General features: G+C 33.8%; 1 protein-coding gene across 2 annotated transcripts in view; it reads right to left on the reverse strand.

Annotated features, from left to right (window-relative positions):
* The window catches only part of LOC146539062 (transcription factor hamlet-like), a 93750-nt gene extending 76076 nt beyond the window's left edge, over window positions 1-17674 (reverse strand). The window contains exon 1 of one of the 2 annotated variants that reach the window (XM_085185705.1): window positions 17306-17674. In XM_085185705.1, the coding sequence (XP_085041831.1) occupies window positions 17306-17345 (40 nt within the window). In that variant the 5' untranslated portion in view covers window positions 17346-17674. The remainder of the gene's footprint in view (window positions 1-17305) is intronic. The other variant, XM_085185704.1, reaches the window with a different exon arrangement.
* Between the last annotated feature and the right edge of the window lie 3721 nt (window positions 17675-21395).

Raw genomic sequence — 21395 nt, forward strand, 5'->3', positions numbered from 1 at the left:
TATATAATAGTATTGACAAATAAATTTATGGTAGCATGTTTATAAGTTAAATAAATAAAATAAATCAATTCAGCATTCCACACAAAGCGAGGTAGGCAGAGGGGGTTCCCTCTAGGTTTAATGTTAAGGCACTCCGTTCTCCATCTTCCGCCGAATTTTTCGAGGCATTGTGTGTTGAGAGCGAGGACATGAAAATAATAATAAACATTAATTCATTTCCTCGAACGGGGATCGAACCCACAAAGTTAGAGTTTAGAGTCACACTCTTTACCCCTGCGACAAAACGGCCCTTTTAAAAGTGTTATAGATCAATTTTTATTAAAATAAATAATCTTGTAGACAAAGAATGGTACAATTTAAATAGTTATTATATTTTTAACTTATTAAAATATCTTTATTACACGAGTAGGACCAGGAAAACTGTCCAAAGCACTCGCGTCAAAAACACCCCCCCTCATGAATTTATTGTATCTTGTAAAGTAGCCAGCCATGTGCCTTTTATTCTTTAACGATAAAAATACGTGGTCCTAATAAGTAAGTTGAAAAGTGTGCTTCGTAAAAATTAAATATCAAAGAAACGCTGAAGTCGTTTTTGTAGGAAGGATTGTATAGTTCTTGAAAATAGCTTATAGCGTTCATTAGTTTGGTTTTTTTGGATTTTATTATATTTCTTTTATTAATATATGGAAAATCTAATTACTTTTTTATTGTTTTAATGTATCTATCAGATGTTGTGATGTTAGAGCAAAGTAAAAACTCGTAGTTGAAATTAGGTTATGAGAAAAAATATTAATGAGTAGGTATATTCTTTCAAGATATCATCAAAAGATATTAAGATTTATCATGTTATTGTCATTGACGTTGCCTTTAAAGTATATATCAGGGTAGGCAGGGAACCTAATGATAAGACACTCCGTTACCCACTTTCCGCAGAATTTTCGAAGCCACTATAAATACGATTACTGTATGCTAAACAGAAGAAAGTCTTTCGTCTTGGTAGACGATCGATTTTATAATTCTAGAACGTTCTAACTAAATAAGTACCCACATATACCTATTTGTATTCGTATGTACCAGCCTCTACGTTTATTTACAGTGATATATTTATTTTCATTATTTTTTTATTTCTTAACTACACGCTGTATCCCGTACATAGCAGGATTAGTAAGGGGATCCCGGGAAAAAGTGTTAAAACACTCCGTTCCCATTAAGACATTTCAGTTTCCCACTTTCTGTCAATTTGAACATTATAGGTACAATTAACCGTATTTGATTTAATTTATTCACAGATATTTGAATGTTTTTAAAAACTCCACATAGTAGAGAACAGTAATTTAAAACACCAGTAGGCGGAGGCTAGAATCTCAAAGTATATAGGTTAAGCGTTCGATATAAAAGTCGCCATGTAATCTTGGCCTATAAACCTCCTCCTCCTCGTGATACCTCGTCCGATAGTAAAGCAATTTCTGAACGACACTATAATGACAGCTATTAGTGGACCGCCGTACTGTCGCGAAGGCTGTATGCCGTGGACATGTTTTTTATACTTCTTTTACTTTGAAATTATATTGTTGATAAGAAAGTAAATTTTTATTTATGAAAATTTGATTTCCTTTTCCCAATTTCAGCTTGAACGGAAAACACGTGACAATTACTTACTAATTCGTGATTAAAACATCGAATTGACAAATTACTATTTGCATCGTACGTTACGAGAAATTATTAATTGTATCTATATATATAAAATCGAAAGGTCACTCACTCATCACGAAATCTCAGAAACTACATGTGCTAGGAATCTCAAATTTTGCATAGGAGTTATTTATAGGACGTAGGTGCTCGCTAAGACGGGAATTTGTAATATTCGACTTCTAAAGGGATGTTTTTGGGGTTGAAAGTTTTTATAAAACTTCGATGTTACAAATTCTAGGAGTATAAAATTTTGCATGGTCGTCACGTATAGGACGTAGGTACCCTTGGAGACAGAAATTAATAATAACGTTGTTCACGCAGCCGAAGCCGCGGGCGGGCCGCTTGTATTTTAATATAACTGATACATTATCGACAGTAATTTGACAATTTTATATCTACCTATATCAGTAAAAAATAATTTTATCAAAGTGACAACAGGTAGATGAAAAATTTCTAAAGATATATAATCGGCTACATGGCAAATACTTATGACTTGACAAATTTTGTGTAGAATTATTAAAAAACAAAATCAAAAATCAGCTTCACGCTGATCCCGCACTTCCCCACTTTCTGCCGAATTCTAGGGGCATTGCGTGTTTAATGGCGGAACTCTTTGACTCGCCACCAGCACGAAATATAAATTTAAATAAATATTTTATTCGCTCGAGTGGGAATCGAACCCATAACCAGTCGATTTAACCGTCACACTTTTTGCCCCTGGACCCGACTGGCCTAAACTGCTTTATAAAGGATATTAATAAGCTATGCATACATTTCTCATATTCACGCTCCACCAATCTTAGATGACGTGAGACTGGTCAAGCGTGAACCATCCAAACCTTAATCATCTATTTAACATTATACCACAATTAATCTCACGAAAGAAACGCCCAGTAGCTGGTCTAGACCACAATCTAAGGCCAGATCTACTTGGAAATAACTTCGTAATTAGAGTTCGGACAATAAAAGTTGAATCCGCATGATGTCGTGTGAGGGTCGCGTGACATTCTGTCGTGTCGCCTTCCTCCGACAGTAAAATTATAAGTCGACCACAGTGACAATCCAGTGATTTACGCCGGCATACACGCGAATATTCTAATATGAAAAGACCTTAAGCTTTTTACAGGTTCGTGAAACGAAGGTGGACAGGTTAATGAGGAAAATATGTACTGAGATATCTATGTACCGATCGTATGCGTGACCGCCACCTCATTAACCAGGCTGCCCTTTGATTTGATGATAAATTTTTCTTTATTCTTAGAGATATAATAAAAATTAAATTATGATTCGAAGTTCGGGCTTCGTTAAAGGTTGATAGCATCTGTTGTAAAAATGTACCGATTAACCTGTTTACCTATTGCTTATAATTTTTCCAAATTATTATTTTTGAGGTTAATCCAAAATTTAATTTATATAGTTTTTTTATTTTTGTATTGGCAGTTTTTCTACAATTTTGTTAAATAATAAAGACATTATATAGTTGAAATGTTTATCAGTTAATGACATGGTAAAAATATATGTCAAATTAATGATGTTTGAGAGAGTGCTGAGATAAATTTTGTAGTGACTTCACTTTTATCACTTTTAATACTTTTAATACTTATGGTATTATGGATTTTAAACCACATGAAACTTTTTCAAGTTGATTATAACAATCTTTTATTCAATCTGCTGTCAAAAAAAAAAAATTGATTCGGCGTTGAGTTCTGCCACTCAACACACAATTCCTCCAGAATTCGGCAGAAAACGGGGAACGGAGTGTCTTATCACTACTCTGCCTACCATGCTCTGTGCGGGATATAGCGTGAAGCTGTGAAGCTAATCTACTATCAATAAGCAATAACCCTTCAACAATTTAACATACGGAAAGTTAGACCCAAACCTTAAAAATTTTAACTATCATAATCTACACAAAAACTGTAGGGTAAAACCGGGATAGATGCCCTACTTTTTGAAATGTCCACCTAATTAGATAAAATATATTTTTTATAGGAATCATTTTTATTTATTTAGCTAGCTCAATCCTTTGTGATGAATTACTTATATTTTTTTTTAACAAATCAAATATAGATTTTGCAAAAAATAGCTTTTCGTGAAACACTAATTTTGAGGATAGATGCCCACCTATATGGATAGTTGCCCCACTATGAAAATGCTGGGGAGGATAGATGCCTGCAGAGTAATGTAGGTGCACTTTATACCGATTAAATGAAAAAACCAAACCAATTGTTAAATAATTCTAATTTTAAAACAGCAATTTTGTTTCCAACAAACATAATCATAATAATGAAAAGTTATATAGTGTTTTTTTAAAATCTTATTAAAATTTTAAAACATTTGTGTAACTAAAATATTAATTCTTTCAACATCCATTATCATATTTTTTAAGTTAAATTTTACAACAAAATTACAATTCTTAATATTTTTTCTTGTAAAACACTAATATTATAAATTAAAATATTATAATATCATAAATACTAACATCCACATTGCACAATTATACATTTTTATATTAAAAAGAACAAAATATAATTTTTAGTTATCTATTCTAATCATCTATTCTAATTCTCTAATTATCTCAAATAATAATTATTCGTTATTCCAATTTAATTAAAATTTAGCCAAATAGCGTTTTTATTTTTCCACATCTTACGCAATAATTTCTGAAAAGTGTACAGGTTTCATGTAGCTAGTTCTGACACATTACACATTGAATCCAGTCGGATTGCGACTTCGTATTTTTATAGTTTTCAAAACATTCTAAACATTCTAATGAAACAGTCTAACTTAGTTATCAATTGTTTTTGCTTTCTCTTAGCTATATATATATATATCTTTCTTGTGTTTAAAAAATGCTAATTTAATAAATACTTTAAAAAATATTTTAAAAATATATACCTAACTCCATATACTGAGTAGAAAGGGATAGATGCCCCTAAGGGCACCTATACCTCGAAAAATCAGGGCAACTATCCTTTTTGATAGGGATAGATGCCAAGGAATTTTTTTAGTAAATTATAAAGAAAATAGAATCTATAAGCACTTAGATACAGTCTTAATGAACCAGTACATCGACGTAATAAAAAATATAGCGTAATTGATTACAAATTATAAAGTTATACAACGCAAAATATTAACCTTTAAATCTTTGACGCGTTCGCGACTTTCGCCGCGGAGATATTTATTAAAATGTGCTAAACGCGTCCTCATTGCACGAATATCCGTGAATAACTTTGGTGCGGGAAGACTGTGGCTCCTGCTTGTACAATTATTTTTTTGTCGCGAGTTCGGGAAGTTAGGTATTTTGAAAATGGGGCATCTATCCCACTGCGGCATCTATCCCGGTTTTACCCTATACCTAAAATATGACGATGATAAGCAGTATTGCTGATTGGGGGTGATTATTAAAAGCTATCCGTTGTAAACATTCGCCTAACGATCGGAATGACCATAAGAAGCGTTTCCTTTCGTGTAGCCAATACGCAATCATTTCGAGTGGTCTACATGGAAATAGTACGAATACCATCACGAAAACGGAAAGTGGCACGAATGAGTCAGCAGATAAGGTTCCCTGGTGTAAGAAACAACCCCTTCATGACATATCTCATATCTTGTATATATGAAATTATATTGCAATGTTACTTGTATTGCTTCTACGGACCGAAATTTAAATATATATGTACTTGTTTAAAATAATCCATTATCATAAACTAAATGTAAATTTACTCTAATTTCTTCTTGTTCTCCACGCTTATTTCATCAAGAATTGAGTAGTGTAAAATCATAACCAATTTATAAGTAGGTATAAGTAAAAATATCTACATATAATTAATAAATGTAGACATTATAAAAGTTGTATTTCGTCGTTTTCTCATACTTCTCTTTAACCTGTCCAATATAAAATATATGAAATTTTCTTAACTCATTTGTAATTAAAATTTTGTATTAGCAACTTCTTATTGTCATCTTTCAGCATTACCAATAACTTAACTTCACGCTTTATCCCTAGCGGGGTAGCCAGAGAGAAAGGAGCGCCAAACGCTACGGTCTCTACATACCTCTTTCGCCTCGTCCAGTCATCAACCTCTTCATACATGCCCTCCGAGTGATCCTCATGCTTTTTACGTGACCTACCTCCAGTATCTATAATATTGTGTTTTCGAATAGGCACATAATTATTATTTTCCAAATACAAATTGATATTATTTTCACTTTTTCACTTATAATATAATCAAAAATTAATAACCGGTTCTCTTTGATTTCATAATAAGCTACAACATTTACTTATTAAGTTGTTTCACGTTAATTTCTCTGACATGCTCTGATTGAATTAACTCCTCAATCAAAATTAAGACAAACAAAGAAAACTTCCATTACTATTTTCCTTTGTTTAACGGTTGATTTGCACAAATTGAATTTTAATTGCGGCTCACCACATTCAGCAAATAGTTAGTTAGCTACAGCTATTAAACCTCGGCGATTCTTGGTCCCATAACTACTCTTAAACACGTAACCCGCACTAATAAATAATAAATGCCTATTTCGTCTATCTTACAGCAGAGTAGGCAGAGGGAACCTAGTGTTAGGACACTCCTTATTTTTTCATTTACTTAGTAAATTATCAAAATTATATGCACTTGTAGTTTAGCTTCCTTTGTGTAATCGTTGTTTAAAACATATGAGGACAAATATAGTATGATTTTTTTAATATTAATACGATTTTTATAACGTACTTACTGAAAGCATACATACTTAAAGAAAGTATATTTTCTTTCAGTAGAGAACGGAGGTGTTTTAAAGGGGACGCAGTGTTTTAATACTAGGTTCCCAGGTTCCCTCTACCTACCTTGCTATGTGCGTGGTACAGCATAATGCTAAACATCTTTTAAACAGATAATCTAGACCCCGTTTTAAAATTGCCTGGTTGGTATCTACTTAGAATATAATAAATACATATTTCACTACAATTTTACTTGAAAATAACCATACCAAAAATTATAAAGAAAATTATAATGAAATAATTATTTATCACTTTCAATTGACCTTTCGTAATTAGTGAACTCCTTAAATAATATTTTGTTATCGTCATATCTGGAGTTACAGTTCGTAATTAAGGACATAGTCTTGTTTATCGTTTAGTGCCCATACCTCGAGGTCTGATCGTATCGTGGAAATGGTTAGAATGACCACGCATCGAAGATCGTTCAGCCATAAGTAGTCACGAAAGTTCGAGGTCCCGGTCAGCATGCCTCTATAATATTTTTTATATTATCAAAATGTAATTTATTTATTATTTTTTGTTGATATTGTTTGTTTTAAAAAGATTTTTTTTCAGTACAAATTTATTATGGTCGTGTGGGCATAATTTCATACAATTACGTTAAGTAGCTAGTGTATGATGATGTTATTAAAATTTGCAGAAAGAAGTCGACTAAGGAAAGGGCATGGTAATCAAGAAAATAATATGTACAGGTAATGATTAAAACAAAGTTAGCGATACTCTCGCTTATGTGCAGTATATAAGATATAATTGATAATATCGGAATATATTTAAGTTAAACTAAAAGACTTTAATTAAGTTAGACCTATTTAAGTTAGGCTAAAGACTTAGACTAAAAATCTATTTGGAACTTAACTTTCACTTTTAGAATAGATTATTATTTGGGAAAGAAGCAGCTTCACGCTTTTTCTCGAATACAGAATAGAGAGAGAGGGATCCAAGTGACACTTCACTCCCTTACCGCATATATAATTTATTTATTACTTAATTATAAGAATGGAAACTCTCTTCTATACCTACTAAATATTTCATGTAATAATGGATATAGTATGAAATGAAAAATTTAAAATACTTTTAATTGGCCGTATGTCGATAGGTATAGTACCTACTTACAGCTTTTTTTTTAAAATAAAAGGAAAATTAAGTCGAGTGACAGGATAAAGACATAAACAAACAGGCATAAATATAAAAAAAATGCACAAAATTAATGAAATTAATATCTTTCCAAACAAAAAACCAGGAAGAACTCCACAAATCCACATCCAGGCGTACCTGGAGCGGAACATGGTGAATGTTCGTGTAATAAAATGAGAGTAAAATCGGTTATCGGTGAAGGGAATGGAGGTATGGGAGTTTTGTTTCATTAGTGCGCGAGCGCCGATAGCCGCGTCCAATTAGCTCGCTTTATCACCAATTAGCTCTTTACGATGCTCTGCGGTGCTGTAGTACGGGAACGATTGTTTATGTACTTGTAACATATATATTTGTAACAAGTATCTATATATATATGTAACTAGTACCTATATATATATGTACATTTACATTACATATAATTATTATTTACTAAGCTAAAATAAATAAATACAACGTAGAAAAGAAACAATAAAAAAGATACGTAGGCTACTCGTATATGTTGTTTTATATACAATCCTAAACAAAGATTTGAAATTGAAAATTAAATCTGTTCCAAAATATAATTATGCAGGTATACATTCAAATTCAAATTCAAATTCAAAATATTCTTTATTCAAATAGGCTATTATTATAAGCACTTTTGAATCGTCGAATGAACATATGAACAAAAACCTACCACCGGATCGGAAGGCAGTTCTGCTGAGAAGAGCCGGCAAGAAACTCAACAGTTGCTCTTTTCTAAGTCAATGGTACAATCTATTACATTAGCTGGCAGCTATCCTGCATTACATTCAATAGATATTAATTCCATACATGCTTATCCTCTAAATATTCATAAATAATAATTAGTTCCCCCAAAGCTAGAATCTACAAATCTGAATCCCCATCAATAAAGTTTGAACCCGTTTACAGTCATGCACTTGTTCCACTGCGCCACAATTGACATTAATTATAATAATATTTTATTCATCTACATATATAAAATCGAAAGGTCACTCACTCATCATGAAATCTCAGAAACTACATGTGCTAGGAATCTGAAATTTTGCATAGGAGTTATTTACAGGACATAGGTGCTCGCTAAGACGGGAATTTGCAATATTCGACTTCTAAGGGGTTGTTTTGGGGGTTGAAAGTTTGTATGAAACTTCGTTACTACAAATGCTAGGAGCCTCAAATTTTGCATAGACGTCACTAGGACGTAGTCATGGAGACAGAAATTAATAATAACATAGCTCACGCGGGTGAAACCGCGAGCGGGCCGCTAGTATATTATAAAAATGCCATTTAGTAGGTATTTACTATTATCAATACTAAAAACAAATGTAACTGTATATGGCTAACAAAAAAAATATGTAACCGTAAGCCCCCCCCCATCTAAAATACGTTCGTGAGAAATGTACAAACAAAAATGTTTAGACTTTCGGTGTCAAAATGAGCTTATTATGACTACTGGAATATAATTATTATTGTTTAATATACGAAACTTCCTTAACTGTAAATATATATTTAGTTTCGATATTTTTTTTTTCTTTTTCGTTAAAATAAATTTTGCAATCAATAAAGTTGGTTTTTGATAGAGTTCGCAGAGAAAAATGATGTCACAGTCCATTTTCTAACTTTAAGTTAGAAATTACACATTTAGTAAAACAAATCAAAATCCATATTTAAATACACATTTCATCTCCTCGAGTGGGATTTGAACCCACAATCAGTGCAGTTACAGACACACTTTAACAAACATTTTAACAAAAAAACTGAAAAACATATGAAATTTCCAATTTAAAGATTTTCTTAAATTGGAAAATTCAACTATATTTTCACTAACTTTCTACGAACTTTTCACTATAATCTCGAGAGGACATTCGATCTGTCGAACAATAGTGCACTATCAATAACGTTATCACTGATAGATGGGGGACGTCTTTGTGCTGGTGAGGGATTGACTTTTCACGCTATTAATCTTAATAGTTTCATTCAGTAAAAATCTTATTGGATATATCGTTTAAGGTGGACAAAAGGATGCTTCTTTAACATTTATTCGTTTTAGATTGCTGGTAGGACTTATTACTTTTTCAGTTAGGAAATTAAAATCGTCAATATTGTATTTTTTTAATATTAGTTTGTATGAATCGAATATGAAAATCACCTCGTTGAATTATCATTTTATTTATACGTCTAAAAAATTATATCATTAAATAAGCAACAAGGAATAATATATATATATTAGTTACTTTAGTTAAGCTTAGTTTAAAAATATATATATAGGTACTTAAGTTAGTGTAAGCAAGAATCATTTTCAACCCCAAATTCGATGTACCCATTATTTATATGACATAATGAAGGAAAAACTGATTGATCACAAAATACCTGCTTTCATAATAAAGTTCGTGTCTTAAAGCTATTATCATAATATAGCGGCGCGACGCTCGGAAGCTAGATAGCATCGGATCGCGCGCGCTGGACAATAACCCTCACCGACGTTCATTTATTATAATTAGCATAAAATATAAAGTTGATATAATTTTTGATATTTTTCTGCGACTAATGAGCACATTTTGACCTAAAAGTGTCTGATTTATAATTATTATTAAATTTTATCATGGATTTGTCGTAGCGACCCGCTGTGGGGCCGCCGTAACCAGGTCAGCTCTCTAAACGTAAATAGTGTTTCACGAAATGTTACCGAATGTTGGATGAATGTCCTCGTTTTTTCATTAATACGAATATTAAAGCCGGCTGTAATATATTTATCTGTTTTTTATTGTATTATATGCTAAAAGTTCTCATTATGGACAAAAAAGATAAGAAAGACAGGAGTCTCATTTAAATAAGTACTTCTTTTGCTGCCATCTGATATTTTGCGAAATATAGATATAGAAAAAAAATCTATTTTAATTTCTTAAAAAGGAAAACCACCAAATCTTATCTATGTATTATCTAACATAAAAGATTCCACACAAAGTTTTCCTTTTATCAGTGTTTACGCAACCTATTCAAGAGCTACGTATGTAACCAGTCAGCACCACGTGTCCTATTCACTGATTATATGAGCAACATATTGTTTACAGAAATCGTAATCAACGCACCGATTGAAACAGAACTAACTTAAAACTTAGAAGTACTTGGTTAAGTACGATTCTATAAGTTTGAGGTCACTTATAGATTAGAGATTTAAGTTATACCTAATATGTATTATGTAATATGTTGGTTTATTCCGTCTTTAGGAATAATGTATATTTAGGGTTCTGTACCTCAAACGAGACGGAACCCTTATAGAGTCACTTTATTGACTCTCTGTCTGCCTGTCAAGACCATTTATCTCGAGGTTGCGTGGAGGTATCAAGCTGAAATTAATGTCAAATATTCTACACCATGACAGGTAAAATAAAGCATCTAAGTAAGAACTTGCAGTAAAAATATAGGAAAAAAATCCAAATAGTTAAATATTATACATATTTCTAAAAAAAAATTATTACAAACTTGTATTTCATTTCATACAAAATGAACCCATACGTCCGGAAAGTTAAATTTCTCAACTTTTATGTAGGTACTTCATCAAACAATCCTGATATTGGTACAGTGCCCTCGATATGCGAGTCCGACTTGCATTTGACCAGACATTTTTCTTTCAATTGAATAGGAAAAATAGATAGATAAGATTTACCTGTAAATACATTTCCCTGTTTTCTTTTTTTTTTATTTCGAAAGAAACTTATTCCATGTTTTCATTATAGCAAATCTGCTGAAGTTGTGAATAGGAAATGACTTCTAGCTACCACTTACTTAAAGCAATGAATAAATGTCAAGGACTCGGAGACTATTTGGAAAAACGTTACATTTTATTCCAGTACTGTAGTATAATTACCTTATGAGTGTGTGTACATTAGAATATATCTATAGATATAAAAATTAGGATATATTTATAGTACAAATATTAGTAGGCCGAGCAGATCCAGTCTGGGTTAGAATCGACGTTACTAAACTAAAACTAACAGCAAAATATATGTGAGATATAATAAATAATGTTTTAAATATTTATATAATAAATTATATTCAAAAGAGAAATTAACACTGTTCTTTCTTTCTCTCTTCTTCAATTTTAATTTTGAAACACTTTACTATCAGTCAGTGAGTACTTTTTATATAATTACAGATTTTTTTTATTATTAAGAATTGTATTTGTATATTAACGACTTAGCCTTCTTAGCTTTTGGTCATAGAATTATATAGGAAACTCCTATAACACTCATAGCGGAATGGACCATCTCGCTGCAGGTATGACCTTACTTAGAGAAATATACACTTTCGGTACTATTTCTTAATGTCAAGGTTAACATTTTTGTTATGGATATCTATACAATTTCTATATAATTATATTGTTGTTTTAGATATTGAAAAGCTAAGCTAGCTATCTAAAGGAAATATACTTTAGTGATAAAATATTTTTCTTTAATCATGCTGAAAATATGGCTTTTATATATATATACTTACATCGAAATTAAGGCAATTGTGATATATCATGTTTGTTGAGTGACGAAACTCAACGCCGCGCTTTGCCTTACTTATATATATTATTGTATCCATACCTATATTATAAATTCAAAAGTAACTGTCTGTCTGTCTATCTGTCTGTCTTTTACGCAATCAGGGCCAAACCGCTAATTCAATAGTGATAAAATACTCATATAGAGATACTTGAGGGTCTCGGGATGAACATAGAATACTTTTTCTCATATTTGTAATATTTTCGATATATACCAAAATATTAAAATACTTATTAATTTGTCATGCAATTTATTCCGCCATGTTAATAACAACTGTCTACTGCTATGCGACCGTTGCTGAGCAACGACTTGCAAAGTTTGTTGTTAGAAAACGTCACCCAAAATGAGCTTCCTTAATGCATCTCTCTATTGAAAACTGCTAAATAATTTCATAAATATATTTAATAAACATTCATATAGTTCAAGCGGGCGTAGCCGCGTTCGGGTCCACTAGTGTGATTATAAACAGAATTAAACAAATTTATATAACAAATAATATATAACAAATAATATATAACAAATAATATACAGGCACTAAGCTATAAACTGCACACCTATAAGAAAAGTATGAAACAACAGAGGTATGAGTCAGAGATAAGAGTATCTGGCTGAAATCACCTCGTTGCTACTATCGACTGTATAACATTTCGTTTCCCATTGTCTTTGAAGTTATGCGTTTTTAATTTTTAACCTAACAAAGACTTGAGTTTTAGCCTTTGTTAAGAAAAAAGGAATTGTGTTTAAATATTTTGACTTCATCTAGTACAATTGTAGTCTTACTTTCATATGAGCTAGGTACTTACGTAAACGCCGAAAGTTGAAATTCTTGCATAACACTATATTTACTGTCAGGGAAAACATTTTACTATCATCTCTCTTTCTCTACTTTTAACTAAATTAATAATAAATAAATTATTACACATAAAAATTTTCGTTTTATGCTTCCGCAGGGTAGGCAGAGGAAGCGTAAACTTAAGACACTCCGCTTTCCACTTTCCGCCAAATTGTTATACAGTAAACTATTATATTTATTTTCATAAGAATGAATATCAAATTATAGAAATCATCTAATTTTTGTTAATGTATACAAATCTATATCTATAGTACCTATATATCAACACGGACTTTTTTGAACAATATTTAAGGGACAATATTTTTGTAGAATATTGTTTTTGTATCTCATAAGGTTGAGTAGGCGCACCATATACGCGTCAAGCAAACTCATTTTGGGTGACGTTTTCTAACAACAAACTTTGCAAATCGTTGCTTAGCAACGGCGGTTGTTATAAACATGGCGGAATAAATTGCATATCAATTTAATAAGTATTTTAATATACTAATATATATCGACAATATTACAAATATAAGAAAAAAAAGTATCCTATGTTCATCCCGGTACCCTCATGTGTCTCTATATGAGTATTTTATCACAATAAAATTAGCGGTTTGGCCCTGATTGCGTAAAAGACAGACAGACAGACAGACAGACAGACAGACAGAGTTACTTTCGAATTTATAATATAGGTATGGATAGATAAGACATTTTATGTAATAGTAGAGCACAAATATATACCTGTCTCCAGTTATACAACAAACCGTGGAAGCCCGTGAAGTGGCCCCGTTCCCTTGACTCCGTGTAATTTTAGCTCGCCTTCGCACACATTTCCTTCAGAAAATAAAGTTTATTTTGCGATATTGTCTAAGTTTCTTGTGGGCCATAAACTTCTCCGTTTATTAGTTAGGAATATGTAATAAAATGGAGAATTGATTGAATGTTTTTTAATAAGTTTGTTTCAAGCTGGGATGTTAATTTTAGCATATTTTTTAACTTCTCGCTATATTTCGCTCATAGAAAGGTACGCATGGGAACCTGTGAACCTAATTTTCAATAACAATTTCGTTCCCATCTTTCCACTGATTTCTGAAGGCATTGCGTGTTGAAAGGCGAAGCTGAAGTCACTCGGAAATTAAAATATTATATATTTCATTTCCCAAGTGGGAATCGAACCCACAACCTTCGCGTTTACTGTCACACTTTTCTGCCACTGCATCACGAAAATTACACGTAATTTTATAATATTTGTTCTATATAAGTACCTTTATGATAGGTATTCAAAATCGAATCGAATTACGCAATAAGTTTAAACAAAATGTTAAACCTTTACTGAAAAAGGCAGTTATTGTTACTAAACAAACATCTGTCAAATATACCTTAACTTGGAGAACATAATGCTTTCACCTGTTATTTCATGTTTTACATTCGATCGATTGAACAAACACGCGGCCAAAGTGCCCATTGACTATTGACCATTGAAATTCAATCTTAATTGTGGCGGAAAACAATTTGCCACTACAATACCTTACCTACCTTCGAGGAAAGCATTTTATCACGGTAGTATACGCTATGTTAATATAAACAACTGTTGATTGAGAGCTTTTCGCTACGAGCAAATCGCAACAAAGGAAGTGAAACGTAAAAGGAAGGCAACTCTGGCCCTATAATTTCTACGATGCATAAAATAAAGCTGAAAAGAACGTTGAGACGTTTCTTAATTTACGAGGGTGTAGTGTGGCGAGAGGCTCGTATCCGAGCGCCATCTGCAGGGCAGGTACGTACCGACGGCCCTAGGAGCACGCACGGCGCACACTTGCGCGCGCGCACGCACACCACGCCTCGCCGACTGTCCACCGGCCGCGGCCGAACAATCGATCGTAAATCAGCTTCGATAAAATTATAGGAGGAAACACAATGGATGTCGCCGCGGCACATGCAACGCATTAGCAACCCTCCTCCCTCCTCACAGAGTCCTCTTTCACGCGTCGCGGCGCTCCAGCCGCCTCTCCTCGCCTCTCCTCCGAGCTCTGCGTCTCCGAGATAAAGTTCACATTCGCACCTATACTGACAACAAATGTTTATTTTAAGAAAGACTTGGCGCAGGACAATAGCATCTAGTGTTATCGCTTTTAAGGCAATATTCGCGTAACCCTCACGTTGCTCTCATAATTGCGAAATTCACGCTTCGCGGTGCGGTTCAAAAATAAGATTATGGATTCTGCTGAGTTCCAGCGTTATTGTGATTCGAGGATCCGTCCATAGGTATGTCTACGAACTTTACGACCGCTATTCCTGGAGGAATAAACCTCGGGCTTATTGAATATTGTTCAGGTTATTTATGGAAGACAGCGCGTTAGTCCTGAAAACGTACACTCTGAAACTTGATGCTTATACGACGACGATAAAGTAAAATTAAATATGCTTAAATAAGCCTTAAATAATCGAAACAGTTTACTTAAGAGTCAGCTTGAGTCAGTTGACTCACACAAAGGAGTCTGGAATCGAATTTCGCGACACTCGGATGAGATTTCGCCGGAGGACGTTTATGAGCGTCGTAAAGACGTGGCCAGATATTAAACGAGGTTGGGAGAGCTTTGTACATACATATATGTATGTAGGTTTCATTTATGCTTATAGAAATTTGTAATTTTACCAGTATTTCAATACAAAAACGAGTCAACAATTAATAATTGAAATTGAAATGTCTAATATATATAATATCTATATTTAACAATTAAGTTGTTATTAAAAAAATGTTATCTTATTTAATTTAAAATAACAATATAATAATATTAAAAGCAAGAAATATCTATAGGATAGGTAGATAAATATTACAAACCAATAATTTTCAAATAAAACAATATGAATAAAAACATAAACACGAATGAGTTTTCGCTCGCAGTATAAAACATATATAAATCACTATCGCGTTTCGAAAGAGGTATTCATGTTCCAGTTTAATGACAAACGATAAAACTGCTCAGATATGGCGTATATCAGTAGAATCATTGGATATAACATAAAAATATTATTTTTAGAGCACTTTTATATACATTTATATTGTATTTTACGTTGCTACCTTCAAAATATCTGATAGTGTTATGAACTGTCTATGTCTACATGTCTATGTCTAATATGATATGTATGTCTCTAAATCAGTAAGAAATGTTTTATAAAAGATACTTAGACATAGAGAAAGATAGAGACCAGTCATGTAGCAGGCGTGGGCAGTAAGCTAGTGACTGTACGCGATAGGTTGTGTGTTCGATTCCCGTTCGAGGTATCAAAATATTGAATATTTTTTATTTCTCAGCTCCGAAGCAAGTTTGGTGGAAAGTAGGGAGAGAACTGTCCTATCACTAGGCTCTCTTTGCCCACTCTTCTACCTGTGGGATACTGCGCGAAAAAAAGATATGCAAGTAGGTACCTACTAGAACACACGTAGGTATCTGCTGTAAGTTTCAACATAATGAAATAAACCATTCACATTGTCAAAATGCGAACAAAAGTCATTGTACGGTCAAGTGATTAATATTAAATCAGGTTAAAAAACGTAGACGTGATGATGTTACAATGTTGTTTTTGTTTATTTCTTGTCCACTTGTAATTTTTTTGATCGTTTGAATGTAGTTTAACCAAGCATTATATCTATAATTAGATATTTCAGTCTAATTAGGTATACTTACATATAAGAGGTAAATATTTTTTTATGTCTCTGTAAAATAATAGGTATAATTTTTTTGTCTATTTTCAGTTTGGAAATCTTTTTTTAGTATGGCAAACCCACATTAATGAAAATGGTAGAGACTATTATGAAAACGCTTATATGAAAATTTTCAATATATTTGACATTCAAATTCTAAAACATAATTTTTCTTAATTATAATATAAAACGGCCGAAATTACTTATGCATATAAATAAAATAATTCATATATGTATATAAAACGGAAGCACGATTGACATTTACAAAGCATATAAAGTAAATAAATAATGAAATTCCTCCGTGCTCATCCAATGACAAGTGACAACAGAGGGCTCGTCCCTCCCAACGGCGAGCCATTGAAAAATAAACTCTATTATATGATAATGCGGTACGTTATAGCGTGATAGCGCGCGGAGGATGGCCCTTGCTATCTTGTCAGGCGGGGGAGGCGCCCACCAATGGCGGCGCGCGCTGAGCGCATCGCACTGTCTGTCTTTTATACCTACTGCGCATCCTTTCAGGCTGAAGAACAGCTACATAATTTTTTTCTATATAGTTATATTTATTTAGATATTTTTGTTTAAAGTTAGAGTATTTTAATCATGCAACTAACCTTGCGCCTGAAGCCGCCTCGCCACCGCCTTGGACCGCATCGCCTCCACCTCTTCGACAAAAAAGATACTGGCCGTAATTACAAATCGATGGTCCGACTAAATGAGTTATTAAAAAGTTAGCAATTTAAATTTGGAACGTTGGGGGTGCGCGCGCGAGTTTCGGCGGAGAGGGCGCAGTGTGGGCCGGGCGGGCGTCGGGAGCGCCGGTCCCGCGGGATGGTGCGAGTGCGGCGCGAGGAGCGCGGCGTGTCACGCGAGCGGTCGACGGGACACTGCGTTCACGTGCTCGGCGCACGGCGACCGCGGGGAAAGCGATTTTCACGCGGGAAAGGCGATACTGACCGCGCTGTCTCGACCGCGGCCGCCACCACCCACACGCGAGCCGCGACTCATTACTGCTACCTTCGCAACCATTTCTTTTACATTGCGTGACATGTTTTATTGAAATTATTATAGCCAATGAGGATCGAGACGCGAATATTGTCTCCACAGAACACTCTCTCTTTCTTTTACTCTCCACCCAATGGCAGATACGACTCGCCGCTATGACTAGCATGTCCACATAATAAAACAAAACAGTTTACAGTTCTAGATAAGACTAACAAATGCCAACAATTGCAAAATTTCATACATTTTATGCCTTATAAAGTCTTTCATCGTTCATTTTTATTAGATTTTTTGTTACTTTGAAAACACATAATGTGCCTTACAGTATATTTACGCGATAAACATAGGTCTAGTAAGTTTAGTCAGTTAACTCAGGGGCAAGGAGCGTGACTATAAACGTGACAGGTTGTGGATTCGATTCCCACACGAAGAAATGAAATATTTATATTGAAACAAGATAACATGTTTGCTTAAAAGGAGTCTAATATTCCTTTTTTATTTGCAAAGTAAACATTCTAGAAAATGAAGCTATTGAGGAAAATGAAACAAAAATTTAATAATTAGGTACATACTTTCTCACAAGGTAAATAAAAAAACAATTAGGCATTTACTATTAATTTCAGGAGTAGGCTGTGCCAACCATTTAGAGCCGTAGGTACCTACGTTGTGCCCCAGCGTGGGTCCGATTTCCACTATATGCAGGTTATAGCGCGAAGCTAAAGAAGCCACTTCAGGACCATTAATAAAAATATGCTTTTCAATAATATATATAACATAACAATTGTTTTTATTAACTTGACCGAGAGGGTCACTTGTCCTTACAGATAACAAGAATAGGTAAAGGGAACCTCGGAACGTAGTGCTAAGACACTACGTTGTTCATTAAAAAGCTTCTGTGCCCCACTTTCCGCCAAATTCTGGAGTCATTGCGTGTTGAGCAGCTCGTAACGAGGTTAAGCGCCGCGTTTTGCCTCGTTATGAAAACGAGCAAATGAAAATATTAAATATTATATTCCCCCGAGTGGGAATCGACTCGCAACCGTTGCTTTTATAGCCGTACGCTATAACAATATTTATAACTTATTACATAAAAAAAATATTAGATTAACGAAAGGTTACTAAGAGCACGATTATGCCTTTACCTTTACTTTCCAGTAGTGTGCGCCGCTCTAACAGTATTATATTAAATCATGATGTGGAAAATGAAAATAAATAAAATAAAATTATTTACAAGATTTTTTATATTCTTCATTATATTTAATTTTGTAATTTGACGAAAAAAATCATGACCAAAAAGGCATAGGTACACCAGAACCTCTTATGTACTAGGAGAGGCACCCGTAACCTACCTTTATGTCAAATTTCTATGTCCAGTAGTTTAGTCTCTAACGTAGAAAAATTTAAATCAAGAAAAATAAAAAGCAACTCAAATCTACAATTACTATATCAGACAACTATTTATAAAAAAAACATAGCGACCAACGGACTTATGCACACAAATTGTTCCGAGAAGCCAGGAAGGCTGTCGAGGAAGCTCCCCCCGGGCTCCCCCCGAGGCTAGGGGGTAGCCGTAAATATGATTATCAGAGGGGAGGCGACACAACTAATCATATTCTCCGCAATTTACATAAATATTAGCGTGTTACGTGACACGGACGGTCATTAAGAAGCCTTGGCCATTTTTTAATGAACCCCGATGTAGATATGAGCAGTGCGGCTTTGTCTTTTTTATGAGTGATTAATGTCTGCATGAATATTCAAAAATGTATGTTTTTTAGTTAATATTTTATATCTCATATGTATTTTTAAGTGTCATAAAAGTATTTATTTAAATAATGGAGAATACGATTATTCATATTGAAATTACATTTTTCCATTAACTTAAACTTAACTTACCTTCACCCTTAGCGAGGTATTCAAAGACAACGAAGCGCCAAGCTACGGTCTAAAAAACGATTTCTAGAAAATATTTTAGGTTCGGTTGTCTTCTTCTATATGGAGATAGTCACGGCTTTTATACCTAGGGTATACTTTCTGACTTAATCTAGTCCACTTTGCGCGTTCTGAAACACCGCTGCCGAACAAAAGGATCTACCGGTCGGAGGATACTCTTGTATATAAACTCCTTGAGCTCGGACGGTATTCTGTAATCGCAGACCACACCAGTGACCCGCCGCATTTGACCCGGGCCTGCTTATCCAAGCTTGGACTCCGTGAGCGATTTTCCGGACTCGTGCATAACGTATCCAAGGTAACTGAGCATTTCCAACTTAACAGCTAGTTCAGTTAACTGGATAGTGCTCGAATCCTGGCTCCCGCCCGGTATAGCATCGTTCCTATGTACAACATATGGTTAATCAGGACAGTATGCATGAGCACATCAAGAGAGTCCAACAATTTCCAAAAACACTGCGATATCTTGCGTCGCTTTATTGTGAACAGGTGCCAGTCTCTATACGAGCTTTTGCTTCTCCACAGTTTCAAGTTTATTATATACCTACCTAATATTAAATAACAGTTTATCGCATAAGGGCGATTGATAGTCTTTTATTAAGCAATATACATATATACCTATGTATATTCTAAATCCCACCTTTATGAACTTAACGTACATTTTTAATTGACTATTATGTCTATTATCTACCTATTATAAAAGAAATAAAAATGTTACAAACCTATTCAATTTCCTTGTCATAACAAGTCTTGGCAAGCTTGTCCTGTAAGACAAAATCTAATACGCCCAAATCTCATTTAACTTATCTAAACGTACACACTGTATAACAAATTCAATCTCCGAATCGTACCCCATTCTAATTAGACCGCAAACAAGCCGAAACAAAAATAAATAATTAATTACAGCGACCTGAAGCGCAGACTTTACCCTTCCTATTTAAGGGGCCAGATGTTAACAGACTCCGAACAAACCCCAAATATCTTGTAAGCCACCCACCGAGTACCACCACATGCACAGGTGAGGTTTACACATAATCTCACAGCCTTGAGATAACACACTTTCCGACATAAACCCTCAACTATAAGGGTGATTTTGAGTCGGCAACATCAGCCCTTTTGTCTTTAACGACTGTAGAAACAGTTTCTTCCTTATATTACAGCGAAAGATTTACATCTACAACCAAAAAGTCAGTTAAATTTGGCCAAATTGGTGGAATTTGGACTTAATTCTGAACTGTTAAAGAGTATTTTTGCATGTTATCAGTAATACATAGGACTTTTTTGTTTTCAGTATGGTATGATATGATATCGAGGCGAGACAGAAAGGGATAGTAGAGCGCAGGCTCCTCGGCAGACGTCGCGGTCGCCATGGCAACACATCGATTCGCCGCACCCCTGATGCAGCCTCCACCCGTATCCAGGTCATTCCAAGTACTGAACACAACGTCACATCTAATTAATACCTTGACTTAGTTGAACATGTAATAAGTCTTTTGATTGATGTTTTAATATATTTAGTGATAAAAGATAAAGATAAAAGATATAGAGACACATACCTAAATCATTATTTACTTTTCAATCAAAGTTTTTCCTTTTCATAAATACAGCTTCTTAAATAAATTCTATCAAGCTTAAAGAGCTTCTGATTTTACGTTTATAGGACAACAATCTAAGATTAATATTTAAATAAAACGTACATTTCCTTTACCCAAACAATTACTCGCTCATTTTCTCAATTGTGTCCTCGAA

Source organism: Heliconius melpomene, chromosome 5, assembly GCF_056956725.1.
Source record: "Heliconius melpomene rosina isolate 202511_hmr_F chromosome 5, ASM5695672v1, whole genome shotgun sequence".
NCBI lineage: Eukaryota > Metazoa > Arthropoda > Insecta > Lepidoptera > Nymphalidae > Heliconius > Heliconius melpomene.